At 37.1% G+C, this 17,108-nt stretch overlaps 2 protein-coding genes across 4 annotated transcripts; both read right to left on the reverse strand.

Annotated features, from left to right (window-relative positions):
• Positions 1-1,100: 1,100 nt before the first annotated feature.
• LOC121636659 (deoxyribonuclease gamma-like) lies at positions 1,101-7,802 on the reverse strand. 3 transcript variants are annotated; one of them, XM_041980366.1, is made up of 10 exons: positions 7,689-7,802; positions 7,478-7,550; positions 6,091-6,176; positions 5,064-5,158; positions 4,709-4,795; positions 4,416-4,528; positions 2,901-3,013; positions 1,851-2,005; positions 1,584-1,680; positions 1,101-1,442 (listed from the first exon to the last, which is right to left on the reverse strand). In XM_041980366.1, exons 3-10 carry the CDS (start codon positions 6,169-6,171, stop codon positions 1,326-1,328), a joined length of 858 nt encoding a protein of 285 aa, XP_041836300.1. In that variant the 5' UTR covers positions 6,172-6,176; positions 7,478-7,550; positions 7,689-7,802; the 3' UTR covers positions 1,101-1,325. The 3 variants fall into 3 exon arrangements, with proteins under 3 accessions (XP_041836300.1, XP_041836302.1, XP_041836301.1); XM_041980368.1 differs by having other exon boundaries at positions 7,478-7,547; positions 7,689-7,741; XM_041980367.1 differs by lacking the exons at positions 7,478-7,550; positions 7,689-7,802 and adding an exon at positions 7,074-7,224 and having other exon boundaries at positions 1,102-1,442.
• A 2,024-nt stretch (positions 7,803-9,826) lies between these two features.
• Positions 9,827-15,848, reverse strand: sec13 (SEC13 homolog, nuclear pore and COPII coat complex component). Its single transcript, XM_041980365.1, has 9 exons — positions 15,727-15,848; positions 15,481-15,525; positions 14,737-14,852; positions 13,144-13,295; positions 12,656-12,789; positions 12,414-12,547; positions 11,544-11,664; positions 10,962-11,108; positions 9,827-10,694 (listed from the first exon to the last, which is right to left on the reverse strand). Exons 1-9 carry the CDS (start codon positions 15,727-15,729, stop codon positions 10,584-10,586), a joined length of 963 nt encoding a protein of 320 aa, XP_041836299.1. The 5' UTR covers positions 15,730-15,848; the 3' UTR covers positions 9,827-10,583.
• Positions 15,849-17,108: the final 1,260 nt, after the last annotated feature.

Here is a 17,108-nt window from a genome sequence, read left to right on the forward strand (position 1 = left end):
GAGAAGCCTGTATCATTCACACTGAACTATTTTCTACATGGCTTCTGTTTAACCGTGTATGAGGTCCTGCTTTATTGATTTTTTTTAGATAGTTGGTTTATATATTGGGATTAAATATCAGCTGCTCTAACACTGTTATTTCTCTCTGAGAATATTAGAGGATTGAGATTTCTTGATATAAGTGTTTGAACGTTCTGTATGTTCAAACAGCTTTATTTGACCTGAAAATAAATTGAAATAAATTTCCCTTTATGGGAATAATAAAGATTTATAGACGTGTTTTAATGCCTGTAATTCAATGTCAGTGTACACATCTAAGTGTACACGTCAGGGTACACAGCTCAGTGTTTCCAAGTACCCAGTACAATTACAGACTTATTACTGATTTTTTAATTTCAGTAAATAAAAAAGTTTCATTTTATTATTTTAGATGGTAAAAAGAGAGAAGTTCCTGCAGACTCTCTGTAATAATGCTAACTGGCATGTCCCTGAACACAATCTTGCTCACCTTCTTCACTGCAGGGAGGGGAAAGCTAAAAAAAAAACAAAACAGAACAAAACTTTAGTAGCTGAATACCTCTGTCATTGATGATGCTTGGATCATGTGGGCTGTCAGTGGTTTTGTCCTCCACTGATGGAGGTGGAATGTTTAAGAAGCAGTATCATGGGACGGAAGAGCATGAGTAACGATAGCAACATGTTTCATTTGGACCAGCAATTGTGACCAAATGAATACTTAAAAAATCGCAGACTGGCTCCCACGGTAGACTACCTTTAGTTGTAAGTCCAAATATCTAGCATGTTTGTTAACCCATTTTTAAGGCTGGGGTGAACTTTGTAGGGTCATTTGGTGCTGTGTGATGTGTATGTGTGTTCATGTGTGTGTCACTGCTCATTCTGTTGGGTATCTGTGATGGTGGAGGTGGTGTCCTGGCCTTTGCTGAGGCCACTGATACATACTGACTGATCATCCCATGACTCCTTCTACAGTGTTGCCTACAAGTATTGAAAAATCATACAGAGTTTAGAAAGTTGTACCTGTCTGTGTTTGAAATATGAAATATTCATCATCCTATAAAAAGTGACCCCAAAGAGAATTAATAAACTGTCAGGATTCTTATGACTAATAGGAAAAACAAGTTTTTTCTTTTTTTTAAAGATATTTTTTTATCATTGAATGATGGTTGTTTTATTACAAGAAGATTTCTAAACTGATAACTGAAATACAGCAGAACCTTTACTGAGCTCCAGCAGTCCAGTTTAAATTAATGAAGCCTCTTAGAGTAAACATGGCAAGTTAATGAAATAGCAATTTGGTGCATGTCCTAACGTCTTCTTTTTGTTGGTGTCTTGGATGCAGCTGGCTGTTGTTGCTTCCTCTTTGCTGCTGGTTGGGCCTTCAGTGCCACCTCCACAGGGTAATGGTCACTGATGTTGAGAGCCTTGGAAAGCAAAGAAAGTTACGTGTTAAATCTCAACTTTGATTTGATCATTTTAGAGTACAGAATTTCATACAATTTCATAATTCAGCCACATAAAGTTTGCAGCTGTGCTTTATTGAAGCAAGAATAAGTTAATCTCACCTCTTCATCAGTGAGCTTGAATGCTTTCTGGAAGTTGAATGCATTGGCAGACCGGGCGACGATGGCTTCCTCCATGGTGTCTCCATACACCACGATCCTGTTTGCAGAAGACTCATTACAGTCTTTATAACAGTGAGGTTATACAGCTTTGATAATGAATACTGCAGAGCATGGTGATGTTTCTGATTAACAGAATAATTAAGAGAAAGCAACAAATAATCAAATAAGGTAAAATAAATAAATTAATAAAGCATATGCGTGCATCACCTGTCATAGGTGTTGTCATTGTTGTTGCTAGCTGTGGTGTCAACATCATCGTCTATCAGCCAGTGAAACGCTGCAGAGTAGATACGGATGCTTTCCTTCTTTTTTTGGGAGAGATATCGTCCATCTGCATTGAAGTCCCCTAAAAGCATAATGTTCTGTCAAGGAAATAGAAACAATGAATGTTGTGCATTATTTATAGAAGTGCAGTGATATTTGTCACAGCCTCTCATAGCTCCAACTGTAATCATTCATGGTTACTCTATAAATGTACTGTAACAAAACAGCTGAGTCTCACCAGAAAAGATATAACGAACACCTTTGTACACATCTTGAAAATGGGTAAGTGACATAATTCATGACTTGATGTCAAGCTCTGCACAAGTCTGCCAACTACCCATTGATTTGAGTTGGGTGCGGTGCAACATGTAAACTTCTAAAACCTGCAGGACACCGGCCCTCAAGGACCAGGTTTCAGGATCCCAGACTAAGAGTAGAAGAAAAACAAGGGACTATGGAAAATGATGATGAGCCTCAAACTAGAATGAACACTGAACAGTAACTAGACGTGGAAAGTGAGATGTAAAAGTTTGGCAACACTGCAAAGAAAAAGCTGTAATTGTAAAATTCCTGCGCCTTCACTGAGAAAGTGAAATGTGTGTTTTCTGTTGTGGACCAGCATTACCATTTCACTTTGTGTCATGAGACTGAGTTATTCAAGACTGTAAATCATGTGATAGAGGTGAATAATCAAAGGTTGCTACAACGAAAATAAAGCTTTCAGCCTCTCAGCCTTTGTAAAACAAAAATTCGATCGTATATGTAAAAAGAGGTCATATCTGTGAGTTTCACTCGATGCATTAAAAAGCATCTTTATCACTTTAAACCTTAAGATCTATGTCAAGACAGACACCTAAAGTTCAGATTCTTTCAGTTTCGATCTATTTTAGTCGTCAACATGGTTAAATAATTGGAAAAGCTGCTAAATTAGTCATAAACAGAATTTGTTTAACTTTATATGTTTTCACTTTAAAGAAAAGCTGTAACACTTACGTCAGTTTTCCACTTCTTCCTGACATGCTGCACCACATCATAAAGCTCATCCAGCTCTTTCTGTGCATCCTTTGGCTTGGTGTGGACTGGAATCAGGATCAGGTCTTTCACAACTGGTGCAGTGCACAAGTACAGAAAACAGAATCCTAAATACACAGTGTTCTTTGACATGTATACAGATATACAGACACAGCTAATGTTTTAGAGACTCATCCTGTGCAGTATGATTAATCCATATGTCAGTGTGAGCTTTAACTCATTCAAAATGAACCATTTCCAACAAGTAAAGGAGCAAGACGAAACAAATCAGCATTTATATTACAGTAAGATAATATTCTAGTTATACTGTAATCTTTATGAAAAATTAGATTAAATGTATGCAGTGTTTCTTTATCAAATCATCCTCCCATCTTTTCAGTGTGAGCCTGCAGCATTGTCACAATGACCCTTGAAATATCAAACCAGATATAACACATTTAGAAATGACCAAATTTTTCCCTATTAAATCTTTAAAATGCTGCTGTTAGTCTTTTACAAGTATTTATTAGTACATAGAGGCGCAAAAATTGAGAATCCTCGGCTGCTGTAAATAAACAGGGGTTGCTAAGTGAACATTCATAAGGCTAAAAAATTACATATTATTGTCCATGTTTTAAACAAGTGCACTTTTTTGTCCAATTATAGAGTAAAAAAAAACTAAATTAATGGTCATGCAAAAGTGTAAATATCCCAGATGATTTGAGCTTCCTGATAGCTAGTAACAGTTCAACCTTAGTCTGTTTGCATGAGAGTGAAATTGAAAAGGTTATAGGCTGACTTATCTTGTGGGTGGTAAAAATATGCACATCAAAGGTGAAGAAAACACCTATATTTTCCAAAGCAAACACTTCAGAATCAACAATGAACAATGTTTTGCACTGACAGTCACCCAGCATGAGAAACATCCTCCATAAGGAAAACTGAAAGACTTATAGCCGGTGACAATAAAAATATGTAGTGATGAATCACACCAAAGGGGATGTTGCAAAGTACTGAACTGGCAGGACAACCAAACCTTTGCTACAGACATGAAAATCAGTCAAATACTCAGAGGTTTTGCATCTCATTATAGTATTAATACAAACAAATCTACTGAAATACTTTTCTATTGCTGTATTAGACTTTACAACCTTACTGTTGTCATTCACCATCTTTTTCCCTCTTGTTAAAATAGAGAGTTTTTTTTCCTTTCCACTATCATCCGCCACCCTGCACATGCAAAGGGTGGGAGATTGAATTGAAGTCACGATTGGATGCAATCCATTGTTTTCCTTAACTAGACCATTATTTCTTTTAACTGGCTTGTATGAATACTTATTAGATCACAATGAATTCACTTGCATTATTTGGTTTGTAAAGTGCCCTGAGATGACTTTGCTGTGAATTTGGACTATACACATAAAGCTGGACTGAACTGAACCATGTTGTGGGCTGCAGTCTGAAGTGTCACTAAAACGTGTGCTGAACAGCCCAGACCTGTGGTGGGACAGCTGAAGCGCAGGATGAAGGGCTCTCTGGCGAAGGCATCCTCATCTCCAACTTGATTGTCTTCATACTGCATATGGTCTTTGAGTGTCACTTCGTCCTCTCTGAGACACACAAATAGTGAGACAGGAAGGAGTTTGTGTAAGAAACACATCAACTATACACGTTCATTAATAGCAGAACTCTCACATCAAACCATATAGATCCTGATCTACAAAATACTGTAATGTTGTTGTTGTATTAACGACGCCTTTATGTAATGTAGACATAGAATCAGGTTTTACCTGTAGAAGCAAACATACTGCTCCTTGTAGGAGCGCCGTCCCAGCTGGCTGCTGGCGATCATGGTGTAGGGATGTTGTCTGTTTTTCCTGAGAGAGAGAATAAAGACAAATGGTCTCTTTGGTTTGTGAGGACTTTATTTAATCTGCAAACAGGTTATAAATTGTGTCTGCATCCTGTTGTGCTCAATGTCTATTTCATTCCTCCACTAACAAATAGATCAGCTCCCTAAAATATTTGCATTTTTGTTGTGATAATCCAGGTTGTAGAATAATCAAATGAAATAGGTGACATGCTTGTGAAGCTGCTCTTTTGGCATAAGGTTATTTTTCTAAATAACAAACACTTGACACTCACCCAGTGTTGTTAAGTTTTTCCTGTAGGAGGGCCATGGCTTTGCCACTTTTATCCACCACCTCCAGTATCACCACCACACTGTACCGAGAAATAATCTGAGAACAACATATATTTATGATTAAAATATACATGTTGTTCCATCATTGGTGCTATATTATAAAATTATTGTTTATGAAACATTAAAAATTCATCATTCATTCATTTAATGAATAATGAACATTAAAAACAGTAAAACATTGAAGCAGTTTTAATCCAGACAAAAAAATTAAAACTTTAAAATACAGTTAAACTTTACAGGCAGGTCTCTCTGCAGAGTCCTAACCAAGCGTTGGATCCTGGCCATGGCTAAGCAGAGGACCATCAAACCGATTATAGATACAGCAGAAAAAGCTGCAAGGTATCTCTGGCTGAAGCAGGAGGCCTAGTGGTCAAATGCTGCCGGGATGCAAGCTGAACTGAGAGAGTGATGTTTTCTTTCTTTCTTTTTTTTTTTTTTTAAATAACCTGTCCTGTCCAGCATCATAGCAAGCAAAATGATAATCTGGTTGCTGTATCATGCTGAACAAATTTGCTCTGCCAAAGGGAAGCCTATGGGTAAGGCTCCTCTTGATAATCTGATTAATTTATTTACTTTAATCATGGAATCTATGTAATCTTGCTGGACCTGACCGGAGGGGACAGAAAAAGATGAAAAATAGCAAAAAGATGTAAAAGGGAAAAAAGAAAAGAGACAAAAACATCATAGACAGATGGAAATAACCCTTCAATCCACACCATCACCAAACAACAAACTTACACTTGTACATGAACACACTAACTATATTATATTAAAACCAATGTAACATTTTACAGTGTATATGAAATCACTGTACTTGTAATACTAAAAGCAATTGGTCAAGGTCATGTTTATTAATATACCAAATTCAAACAACACAAATTGCCCAAAGTGCTGTACAAATCAGCAGTTTAATAGTATAAAAACAAATAAAATAAGAATAAAATAAAAGATAGGTATGGTAATCATTACCTTGATAAGGTACTTGCTGACATCTTTGTCGGTGACTTTTTTCATTCCCAGGTTCTTCATGTTGAAGGCTGCTACTTTCATCGTGACTTCATTTTGGGGGGAAATAAAAAGGATAATTCACACTTTTTTAGGGAATGAATTAAAATTATGTGGTGAGAATATTGCTGATAAAACGAAACAGAAAAAGCCAATAGCAGAATCCAAAGAACAACTAATGTAGATCAAGTTTGGGAAACAGATTAGAAAAGACCACAAAGTGGTTCGTGAAGACAGTCTGAACTTATAAAATTAATTAAACATAACAGCAGGCAGGTCAAATCATAGGAAGGAAAAAGAAAAGAATACAATATAATGTTTTATTTGTTTAATCTTACTACTGTGACTACAAGTGTGACTTAAATACAGTCACACTTTTTTTTTTTACTCTTGGCTCTGTATGCAGACATGCAGTGCATACATGACCAGACTTCACCTTAACAAGGCTTCAGTTGTGTGTACATGAGTTATATAACCATAAAAAGAAAAAAGATAAGGCAGCAGATAGTTTCCTGTGGTTGGATGACTAGCCATCCTTCACATGAAAATGTTTTATCAGTAACAAGTTTAATGTTTCACTTTGCAGTGTGGTGAGTAAAAGAAGAACAAAATGAAAGCTGAATTTAGTGTTCAAGCCAAACTTGATCTCATTTTTAGAAACCTACTCGCCACCACTGCATCCCCCAAAACCAACAAAATTTGAATTCAGCCATCAACTTTGTTCTATTCAAAAAACTTGAATTAGCACCTCTGTCTCTTTTTTTTTACAGTGGAAGATTAAAAGCAATTGACACCATATATTCAAAACAAGGTGACATTTAGTTTCATTTAAATTTGAAAATGAAAATAAAAGGTGTTCTATTTCTAGTTATCTGTTATATATTGAATGATGCAGAGTATTTTTTACTTATAAGTAGTTAAATAATGCAAAGAGAGGAAATTCTCACCAGTGCCGTTGAAATGTACAAAGTGGGAAAGATGCAAAGTCTAATATGCCGGCAGAGACTAAAGCGAAACTGCAGAAAACTGAACAACAGTCGAACCAACAGGAAGTTCCTGTATTGGCCTCAAGCACACAGCCATGCAAACTATTACATGCAGTCCCATCAGCTGCAGTAAACACTTCCATTTCTGTAAATACAGTACAGCTGAGGCATGTAACCCCCGACTTCAGATGAAAAGAAGAGGAAGTTTAGTTCAGGCAACTGAAAGGAATTAAAGACAATTCTCAGAAAGCTGTTGTTGACTATCAGAGGAAAAAGAGAACATTTCCAGCTTATCTTCTTTATGCAAAACCACCACTCCCAGTGCAGCCAGTGCCACCAGGGTTGTGCTTTTACTAACCACTCACCAGGATTGAGCAGGGGCAGCTGTCAGAATCACGTCTACTGAGCTCTCCGGCGTCTTCAGAACCATTCAGGCTGCTAAGGAAAAAGGAAAAAACATGAGTGCCGTGTTATTTGTGCTCTGAATCAAGGACTACTTTTAATTTCATTTATAAGAGTGTTGCTCAGACACAAAGGTGAGCACTACAGAAGCAGTACTGAGGAGATGATACATACCAGAGGGAAAATAAAAGTTTTTTTGTGGATTGTGTGAATTATTGAACCATCTGCAGCTCGATGTCAGTTAAACAAATGAGCTCTGCTGATAGAGATTAGAAGGTCCGGGACTATGTCTCCTTTTGTTTGGAGGGTGGAGCTACAAGTACCTGGGAGACCACTGGTCCCACCCCTGGATCATTCATGCTCACTGAGCAGACTGTACTTCTGTTCTGTTAAAGTTTTATGAGTCTGTGCAGATCAGTGTCTGCAGAAGCTTTTGCAGTACAAGTGGATGAAACCTCATCTTCATCACTGACATCATCTTTCAGCCTCAACATAGTCCTCCATTCCCCAGAGCAGACTCAGAGGGAGCAAATGTCTCATTAGTTTCACTACTTTTTGGGGCCATTCCTACAACACCAGCAAAATGTAGTCTAAAAATGGAGAAAATGAAACAGCAGATGTAAAAGAGGACGTGGGAGCAGCTGCTGACTTTCATGTATGCACCAGAAAACATGGTCAGGAAGTGGTTGCTTTTTTTTTAAGTAATTTTATCTCATAATGACCACAAACTTCAACCCAGGAAAGACACATCAAGCAGAGACATGTCTATCTGTTGTGGAAGCTCTATTAAGAAGCCTTTACTTATCTTTACAAACCAACTCGTTTGAGAAATGTTGTACTTCCTGGTCTGAGACCATATTGCTGAGACAAACAAATAAAAAAACTAAGACCAGACAGATTGACCAGATCTTTTAAATGACATCTATCACATACTGTATTGGAAGGCTGTAATATGAATTTATTTACAGTTTGGGGATTTATTAGTATTGGCCATGTGATGGAGTAGCAACCTGACCAAGATGTAGCCTGATAACAGCTGGAATAAGCATCAGACACCCTGCAACCCTGTACTGGAATAAGCAGGTATAGAAAATGGATTGATTTGTTAGTACACATATGTAGCATATGTCTACATGTGTGTTAATGAAATGATAAAAATTTCCTGATTTACAATAGTTTTTACTTTTTATTTTGTCATTTAGGGCTCTTAGTTATTTAGATTTTAAAGAACACACACACACCCCACCCCCACCTCTCACCAACTGCAAAGGTCTGACATTGTCAGTTTTTACAGACTTCTCTGCTGAATAATTTCAGTGGTTTGTGCTACTAAAAGATTACAGTTCTAATCTTTTAACTAATTTAGCCAAGCCAGAAACAACCTTTAGACTTCAGATAACTTTTATTAATCCTTTGGGAGGTTCCCTCAGAGAAAATGAAGCTCCATTACACCCCACAGTTACACTAACTGTAATATATATATATTATACATGATGTATAATGTTGCTGTTATGTTATCAGTGTCGGGCGAATCCCTCTTCACTACCTTCAGTGCTTCTACTCTTCTGTTTGCTCTTCAACCTGGTATTCAGCTTGGCTTGGGGGACAAAGGAGTTCCTCGGTCCTGCACTAGGGAGGAGTGGAACAGGTTTCTCTGGTTGTGGATGATGGTGTGCAGAGGGGGGCTGGCATTGTCCAAAAGGCCCAGCAGTTTGCTGAAAGTTCTCCTCTCATCCGTTACCAGAGGGTCGAGCTTCATGCCAACTACCAAGCCGGTCCTCCTGATTAGCTTCTCCAAGCTGCAAAGGTCTGCACAGCACAATGTAGGAAAGTACACTGGCAACCACGGACTGGTAAAATATCCTCAGGAAGTACAACCCACTCTGAGCCTTCTTGTACAGCTGCTTCATGTCACCCTGACAGAGGACAAACCCATGTGAACAACAAAGTGCTGTGGTTGGAGTGGTAGGATTTGGTCTTTGGTTCACTTCTTTATGTTCAGGAAAGAGTGACTGAAGACAGTCTGAGGCTGCTGGTCTGAACGTTAAACTGAAAATAAAACAAACACCAAAAACAAATATTTGAAGCAGTTACCTCATCAGAACATCCTGTTCCTTATTTCTTGTTTACCAACTTTTATTATTATTAGAAAAAGGTAACGAGAGGACAAGAAGAAAACAAAGAGCGTTGTTTTAACATTTACAGTAATTTAATTACATCAAATATGAAAAACACTTCCATGGTTGCTGAATTTACATGTAGAAGATAAAATTTTCATTCAGGGATGCCTCGTCAACAGGTTGTTTTTTTTAAACTTCTGGCTGCAACTGAAATAGATTAAAGCAGGTACTAAATGTAAATTATGAAGAGTGAACCCTAAATAAATTATTTAAGTTTAAACTTAGCAATTAATATATTGTGCCTCTGATTTTTGTCATGAGTGATGCAAACCAGAGGAGATTATGAGCTTGTTTTGCAAGCAACACATCAAATGTGAAGAAAAAAAACTGTTTTGTTTGGAGAACTTTTCAATAAAAAGTTCATCTGAATGAAATTAAGTAATGAAAATTAAAGGACGGTTGCCATGGAGGATGCTTGGATCATGAGGACTGTCAGTGGTTTTCTTCTCCACTGGTGGAGGTGGAATGTTTCAGGAGCACCAAAGTATCATGGGAAGGTAAAGCATGAGTAAAGATGGGCAATAAGTTTAATTTGGACCAGCAATTTCCCCAAATAAACTTACAAAATAAAAAAACAGGGATGGTGGAGTGCATCTGATAAATAAAAAAGAAATTACAATCAGAAAAAACCAAAACATTGATATTTCTTTTTATCTTCAAAGTTTTCTTTCCCATGTTGAATCTTAAGAAAGATTTATCCTGGAATATGTGGGATTAAGCGGGCATCCAAAACGGAAAAACAGGTCGCAGACTTGGCTCCCTCACTGTAGACTACCTTTTGTTGTCAGTCCAAATGTCCAGCATGTTTGTTAATCCATCTTTTAAGGCAGAGGTCATCCTTGTAGTATCATTTGGTGCACTGTGATGTGAATATGTGTTCATGTGTGCATCACTGCTCATTCTGCTGGGTATCTGTGATGGTGGAGACGGCGCCCTGGCCTTTGCTTACGTCACTGATGCATGCCCACTGACCATCCATCGACTCCTTCCACAGTGTCACCTACAAGTAATAAAAAAAAATTCATGCTAAGTTTAGAAAGTTGCACAAGTCAATTTGTTATTTTCTGTTTGTTGTGCCATTTCTGACAAAGAGTTTATCAGAGATTATGTGGCGTTGATAGACATAAAACTTTATATATAACAGCTGATTCCAGAAAGATGGATTCTTGTTAAATATATATTGCTATATTTTTTTTATTATTTTTTTAAATTGAATTAGTAATATTAGAAGGAGAAAGGTAGCTGTATAAATCTAACTATCATTTACCTTGTTGTCTCCACCAGAAACAGCCAGTATATTTCCAGTGATAGACCAGCTGACGTGCCAGACCACGTCATTAAACTTGTGGAGCAGTTTGGCTGTCCAGGTGTTGCCTGCGGGGTCGTCACATGTCCAGATGAACACGCGTCCATCCTGGAAAGATGGCAAAGAGAACATTTATTTACTCTCTGATTAGAAAATTGTGAGTTTTATTCACTACGCCAGGTTGTGCGAAAGTAGTTTTACTGATTCTATTATCTGAGAAACTGTTGGGAGAACTTACAATCAGTTTCAATGGCATTTAACAAAGATATGACCTTTAATGCAGCTGATTTTAGGTGTTTTTTTTTAAGAATTTAACTTGATTAATGCACATAAACAATGACAATGGACAGTATCTCTGGCTCCACCTAGTGGTACAAATGAAGAGTTCAACACTAAGTACAAACACTCAAAAGTTCAAGATTTTATCACTTCTGAGGGACACTAAGCATGAGGAGGAAGAGATTATTATACATTCTGTATGTTAGTAAAAGTCCAATCTAAAGTGAAAACACATATGACCCTTTCAAACATGTCACATCTCACCTGGGAGCAGCTGGCAATGGTACTGGTGGGAAGACCAATAGAAGGAGCCCAGCCAACATCTCTCACCCAGTCACTGTGTGCCTCCAGCTTCTGGTCCTCCTTCCACTGACCGTCTTCTTCTCTGCGGGCAGGAAATGGCAATCAGTAACTAATTGGTGATCAACTGTCAGCTATACCTACTTTTTGTTTAACAAAGAAAATTTTTACTGACAAACTTACTGAATAACTAATATAAAACTTTAATTCACTGTGATAGTCTTACATCTTTAAATTGTGGTATTCTAACTCCTGCTTCAGAGGCAGATTTGCTAAATGTTAAGAAATTCTAGGAAAGGTCTTGTAGCACTGGACATCACTGATTAGTTGTACTTTATGGCTGTTGATCAGGTAGGAGCAACTAACAGATTTTACTGCCTGATGATAAAGTCCATTCTTTTAATAAACCAGCTACTACATCTGTAAGTAGATAAATTCCCTGGGCCGCTGGAGAACCTGCTGGAAGACCTTTTACTGCTGCCAAATCTTTTGTGAATTTAAATTCCTGTAACTTTTGTTATAAAAGTGTCACTATCCATGTCAATTACTACTGATTTCCACTTAATCAAATGATGCAGTAGGTCAGGGGTGGCCAACGTCGGTCCTCGAGAGCCACAATTCTGCAGGTTTTCCATGCATCCCTGCACCGACATACCTGACACCTGACTAATGAATCATTGTGCAGATCCTTATTGGCTGTTGGATCCATTTAATTTGAGTCAGGTGTGTTGGTGCAGGGATGCATGGAAAACCTGCAGGATTGTGGCTCTCGGGGACCGACGTTGGCCACCCCTGCAGTAGGTGCTATAGAAACCCTGCTAAATAATGACTTACTTCCACAGTTTAACCAGATTGTCGCAGCCTCCAGAGACAAAGCGTTTGACATAGTTTGGTTTCTGTCCTGATGGCTGATCAATCAGGCTTCCAGGAATCACAGCAGGAGCCCAGCTCACGGCATTACAGCCAATCTGCAGAAAGAAAGAAAGGGAAAAAAAAAAAAAAAAAAAAGCATCTCACTATATTTCTTATGACGGACAGTTCACCACAAAACAACCTAAGCTTTGCGTCAGACTCACAGTGTGTGCATTGCTGATTTTCTTCACGTCCCACTGTTGATCTCCAGTAAATGTGAGAAGGGAAATTGCTCCATCCGAGCTGCCGCAGGCCAGGATTACACCAAATTCATAGGGACCCCAGCAAACAGAGTTAACTGTAGACACACAGGAACAAAGTTAACAAGATCAATGTCTCCAGAAACAGACTGGTTCTTTAAAGACTGGTTTTAAACCAATGTTACACTGCTGACATGTGGCCAAACCAGATTTAATAATATTAAGCTAAAATTAAATAACCCCTTCAACTTCAAATTAAATAGGACCCAGTTATTAAATGTCCTCATTTAAGACATTAATACAAGCTTTATGCAATATGACAAAGAATTCCCAGACTGAAGAGCACCTGGACATCATCTCCAGAGAGCCACAGGCACATTGGGGGAAAAAAAGGACATATTTTAATTTTATACAACCTTACATTCACGTATGCATGGTGTTAAACTACTGACCTGATGACTCATGTCCAGTGTACTCATACATCTTGTCCCAGGCTCCATTCTCCTCCTTCCAGACGATGACTTTACGGTCATAGGAACAGGAAGCCAGGATGTTGCCGAACATTGGGTGAGCCCACGCTACCTGCCATACTGGGCCCTCATGACTACAGAGCACAGAGACACACATCTTAATAAACATCAATAAAAGACGTGCACTTAGATGTAACAATATGTTGAGATTGAATACTTCACAAAATATCCAGGTCTATTGTTTTTACCTGACTACATTATCTGTGAACGTATTTGATATGAACATCTTACAACTTTACCACTTATTATGGCAACAGTTATGTATGTTCACGTGATAATGGTGTCACAATGATGACATTTTAAATTAATAAAAGTAGAAAATATTTCTTTTGTTGTTTTAGGCTTTGCAAATGTCTTTCAAATCTTTAAGAATGTCTTTCTTTCTTTAGTTGTAAAGGATTGGGAGACTGCAGTTGTTTTTACATCTTTAAAGTATACTCCTTATTATACTTTAACATTTCTTTGAAAGCTGGTTTTCCAGCTGTGTTGAATGGAAGCTGTTCTTGGGTTATAAACCATGTTGAATTGTCAGGGTGCACCATTATTGAGTCGCTTGTTTGAAAACCTTGGCAGCAGCCAGTTGCCAAGAGGAAAGTTAGTGAACTGGTTGAAGCAATGGATTCAAAGATAATTGTTCAAGTTAGCAGCATTAGCACACTGACCACTACCTTTAAGCTGCAAATATGTCAGATGTGTTCTCACTTTTCATTTGGCTTAAAAGTAGAAATTAGGGCTAGACAATATATCAAGCTTTTCAAACATTTGTAATTGTGCTGCACTTTTTGTTGCAACGACAATAAAGTAAGTAAGAGTAAATCAGAACTTTCGGTTACTTGACAAAGAACATAGAGATATATATATCATATCGTGATTCTGGAAAAAACATTTCGAGATATGAAATTTTCTGTATGTAAGATATGAATAAATAATAATAATAAAAAAAAAATCACCCAGAAAAAAAATTAAATAAATAAATTTGGTTCATATCAGCCAGCCCCAGTAGAAATGTTGCCACACAGGCCATTTGGCTTTGAAACCAAGTCTAAAATACTAATACATGTTGGAATGCAACTGATCTAATGCATTTGAAGTGACTTGAAATAAATACTGGGTGACGGTAAGACAACGTCAGTGAAAGTTTGCCAGTCTGTTGCTCTAGCAGCAGAAAATGATGAGGAAACATGACATTTATGTTTAGTTTTATTCGACTGTTTCTATACAGCTGGATAAAGGTGATTGTAACAACTGTGAAAAAATGATAAATAACTGCAATCAGATGATATTGTAATATTTATGCTAGCCCTACTAAGATTTGAGTTTAGACTTTTTAAAAAACTAAACAAAACAAAACAACAACAACAAAAAAAAACCAAAACATAACACTAATGCAGAAAATAAAACTGTTGTGAGAAATATAGATTATTGCATATTACACTTTTTTTAAAAATGGTAATTAACCTCTTTTTTCGCCCTTTTCTTTTATCCCAGTTTATTTGTAGAGCTTTGGTTTCTCACCCTCTGAGATCTGCCACCAGAATCTGTCCTCCATTCCTGACATCAAAGATCTTGACGGTGCGGTCAGAGGAGCAGGTGGCAAGTCGAGTCCCGTAGTAATCCATTTGGGCATCGTGCTGAAACAGAACAACAGCAGATGAGGAATTTTCCACTCACCTATAATTTCTTTTCACAGTAGCAGAAAACTAAAATTAACAAGTGAACTGATGTGTTAGTGACATGTTCAGTGCATTTCTGTTTGGTAATAAAGCTCATTTTAGTGTGAGTGTATTTCAGATTATTATTTGTATTTATTTTCAAAGTGAACAAACAACTGAACTTTTCCAAACACTTGTTTTTCCTTGTTAAAATGTCTCATGAAAGAAATAATCGTTATAGAATCAAACGATTTATTTTAACAAATAATTTAAGTTCATACAACTGTCATAGTTTAAAAGTTCAATTTATCTGGCTAGATTACAATTCACAGAGGTTGGGGTAAAAACAGGAATTACGCTTATTATCAGTTTAGCTGTTGTACAGTCTCTGATTATTTCAACACATTAAAGAGGCAACAATAGCTGACAAATATGCAGAAGACTGAAAGATATAAAGCTACATTACACAGCTACATATGCATTTACGGTAATTAGGTGTGACAACTGACAGTCATTCAAGTGTACCAACACCAAATGCTAACGTTAGCTTCAAACACCAGGTCATACAAATAAATTAACAAAAAAAAAGTAAAACTAGCATACTTACAATCATATCCTCGTGAGAGGTGTCAACTGTGTTAATAACAGAAACCTGTAATGCACAAACAAATACCAAAATATCAAACATAAAGACAAATGCTGTGTCTTGAAAGATTAACCAGTTACCATTAGCCACTCTGCTAACGAATAGCTAGCCACTAGATAAAGTCAGCAGCTAACGGTAAAAGCTAAACATCACCAACGTTATAGAAAAAATGTCCTAATGCTGAAATTAAGAATAATCATGACTTACCATAACTGAAGCTAAATGATGAGCGTTTTCCCTGGTGTCTAAAACGTTTTAACCAGGTACACCAACTACTCCGACGTGGCAACAAGTATCCAAGCCGCTTCCACCGAGTACCACCGCACTTCCTACCGACGGAAACAAGAAAAGGTCATAAATGGTCCCGCATACGCGCAAACAAGCAGACAAATAAATAAATACATAACCTGCAGAGATAATTAATAGTGGGAAAGGAAAAACAAAAAGATAAATTAGATAAAGGATTTTCCAGAATTGTGCCACAAGACTGAATATTTAAAAATTATTGACTTCAAGTGTATGACAATAATTTGGTTATATTTCTGATGGTATAAAAAGTTGCTAAATTTAAATGAAAAGGATTTACAACCTACTTTACAAGAAAACCAGATTGTTATCATACTCTATGAGTGGGTTATGTCAGGGGTCTGCAATCTTTGACTCCGGAGCTGCAAGTGGCTCTTTGGGCCTTCTACAGTGGCTCTTAATAACATTGGCTAAAAATGATTAAGAACCAAGTAATGTTTTAAAATATAGACATAATAAAAAATGCAGGTTTTAGCAATATTTTTTTTCATGGAATAATTGCATTGAATTTCCACAACACAATGGAAAAGTACCATCTTAACATCGTTTTTAGAAAAATGATTCTTGCCATTTAGCTTGAAAACTGTTAATAATAATAATAATCACAATAATAATACTTCTTCTTCTTCTTATTATTATTATTATTACTTTCTACATAATTTTCCATAAAACATCTACATCCCATAGAAGAAAATGTATGTATTCTCTTTTATGTTTGTCTTTATTTTAAAACCTAAAAATAGAAGGCAAGGCAAGGCAGTTTATTTGTATAGCACATTTCATGTACAGGACAATTCAAAGTGCTTTACATAAAACAAAGACATTACAGATATTAGAATAGTAAAAGGCATCAACACATAGAAGTTAAATTGTGGTTTTCAACAAATTTCCTATAATAGATCCCAGATAGCAGATGTGTTTGGGCCGAATCTGGACTACTTTTGGCCCTCATGGCTCAGTTATAGCACTTGCAAGTGTTGTGTGGGCCAGAAGTGGACCAGATGTCTGTTGCCTGCCTGGCTTGGATTATAGCAAGTCTTCTATGGGACACATGTGGTCCAGATGTCAGTTGCTGGCCTGAATGTACGGCAAGTATTTATTGGGCCAGAAATGGTCCTAACATGGGAAGCTTTCCTTGTAGCAATTTCCTTGTATGCCACATGTGGTGGTTATGTGGCAGAATTTTGGCAGCCACACTCACATTTAGTCAAAATCAAATTTCGGCCAAACAAACATGCACATTTAGGTCATATTTGGGCCAAACATTTTTGCTATTTGGGATG

Source organism: Melanotaenia boesemani, chromosome 3 (genome assembly GCF_017639745.1).
Source record: "Melanotaenia boesemani isolate fMelBoe1 chromosome 3, fMelBoe1.pri, whole genome shotgun sequence".
NCBI lineage: Eukaryota > Metazoa > Chordata > Actinopteri > Atheriniformes > Melanotaeniidae > Melanotaenia > Melanotaenia boesemani.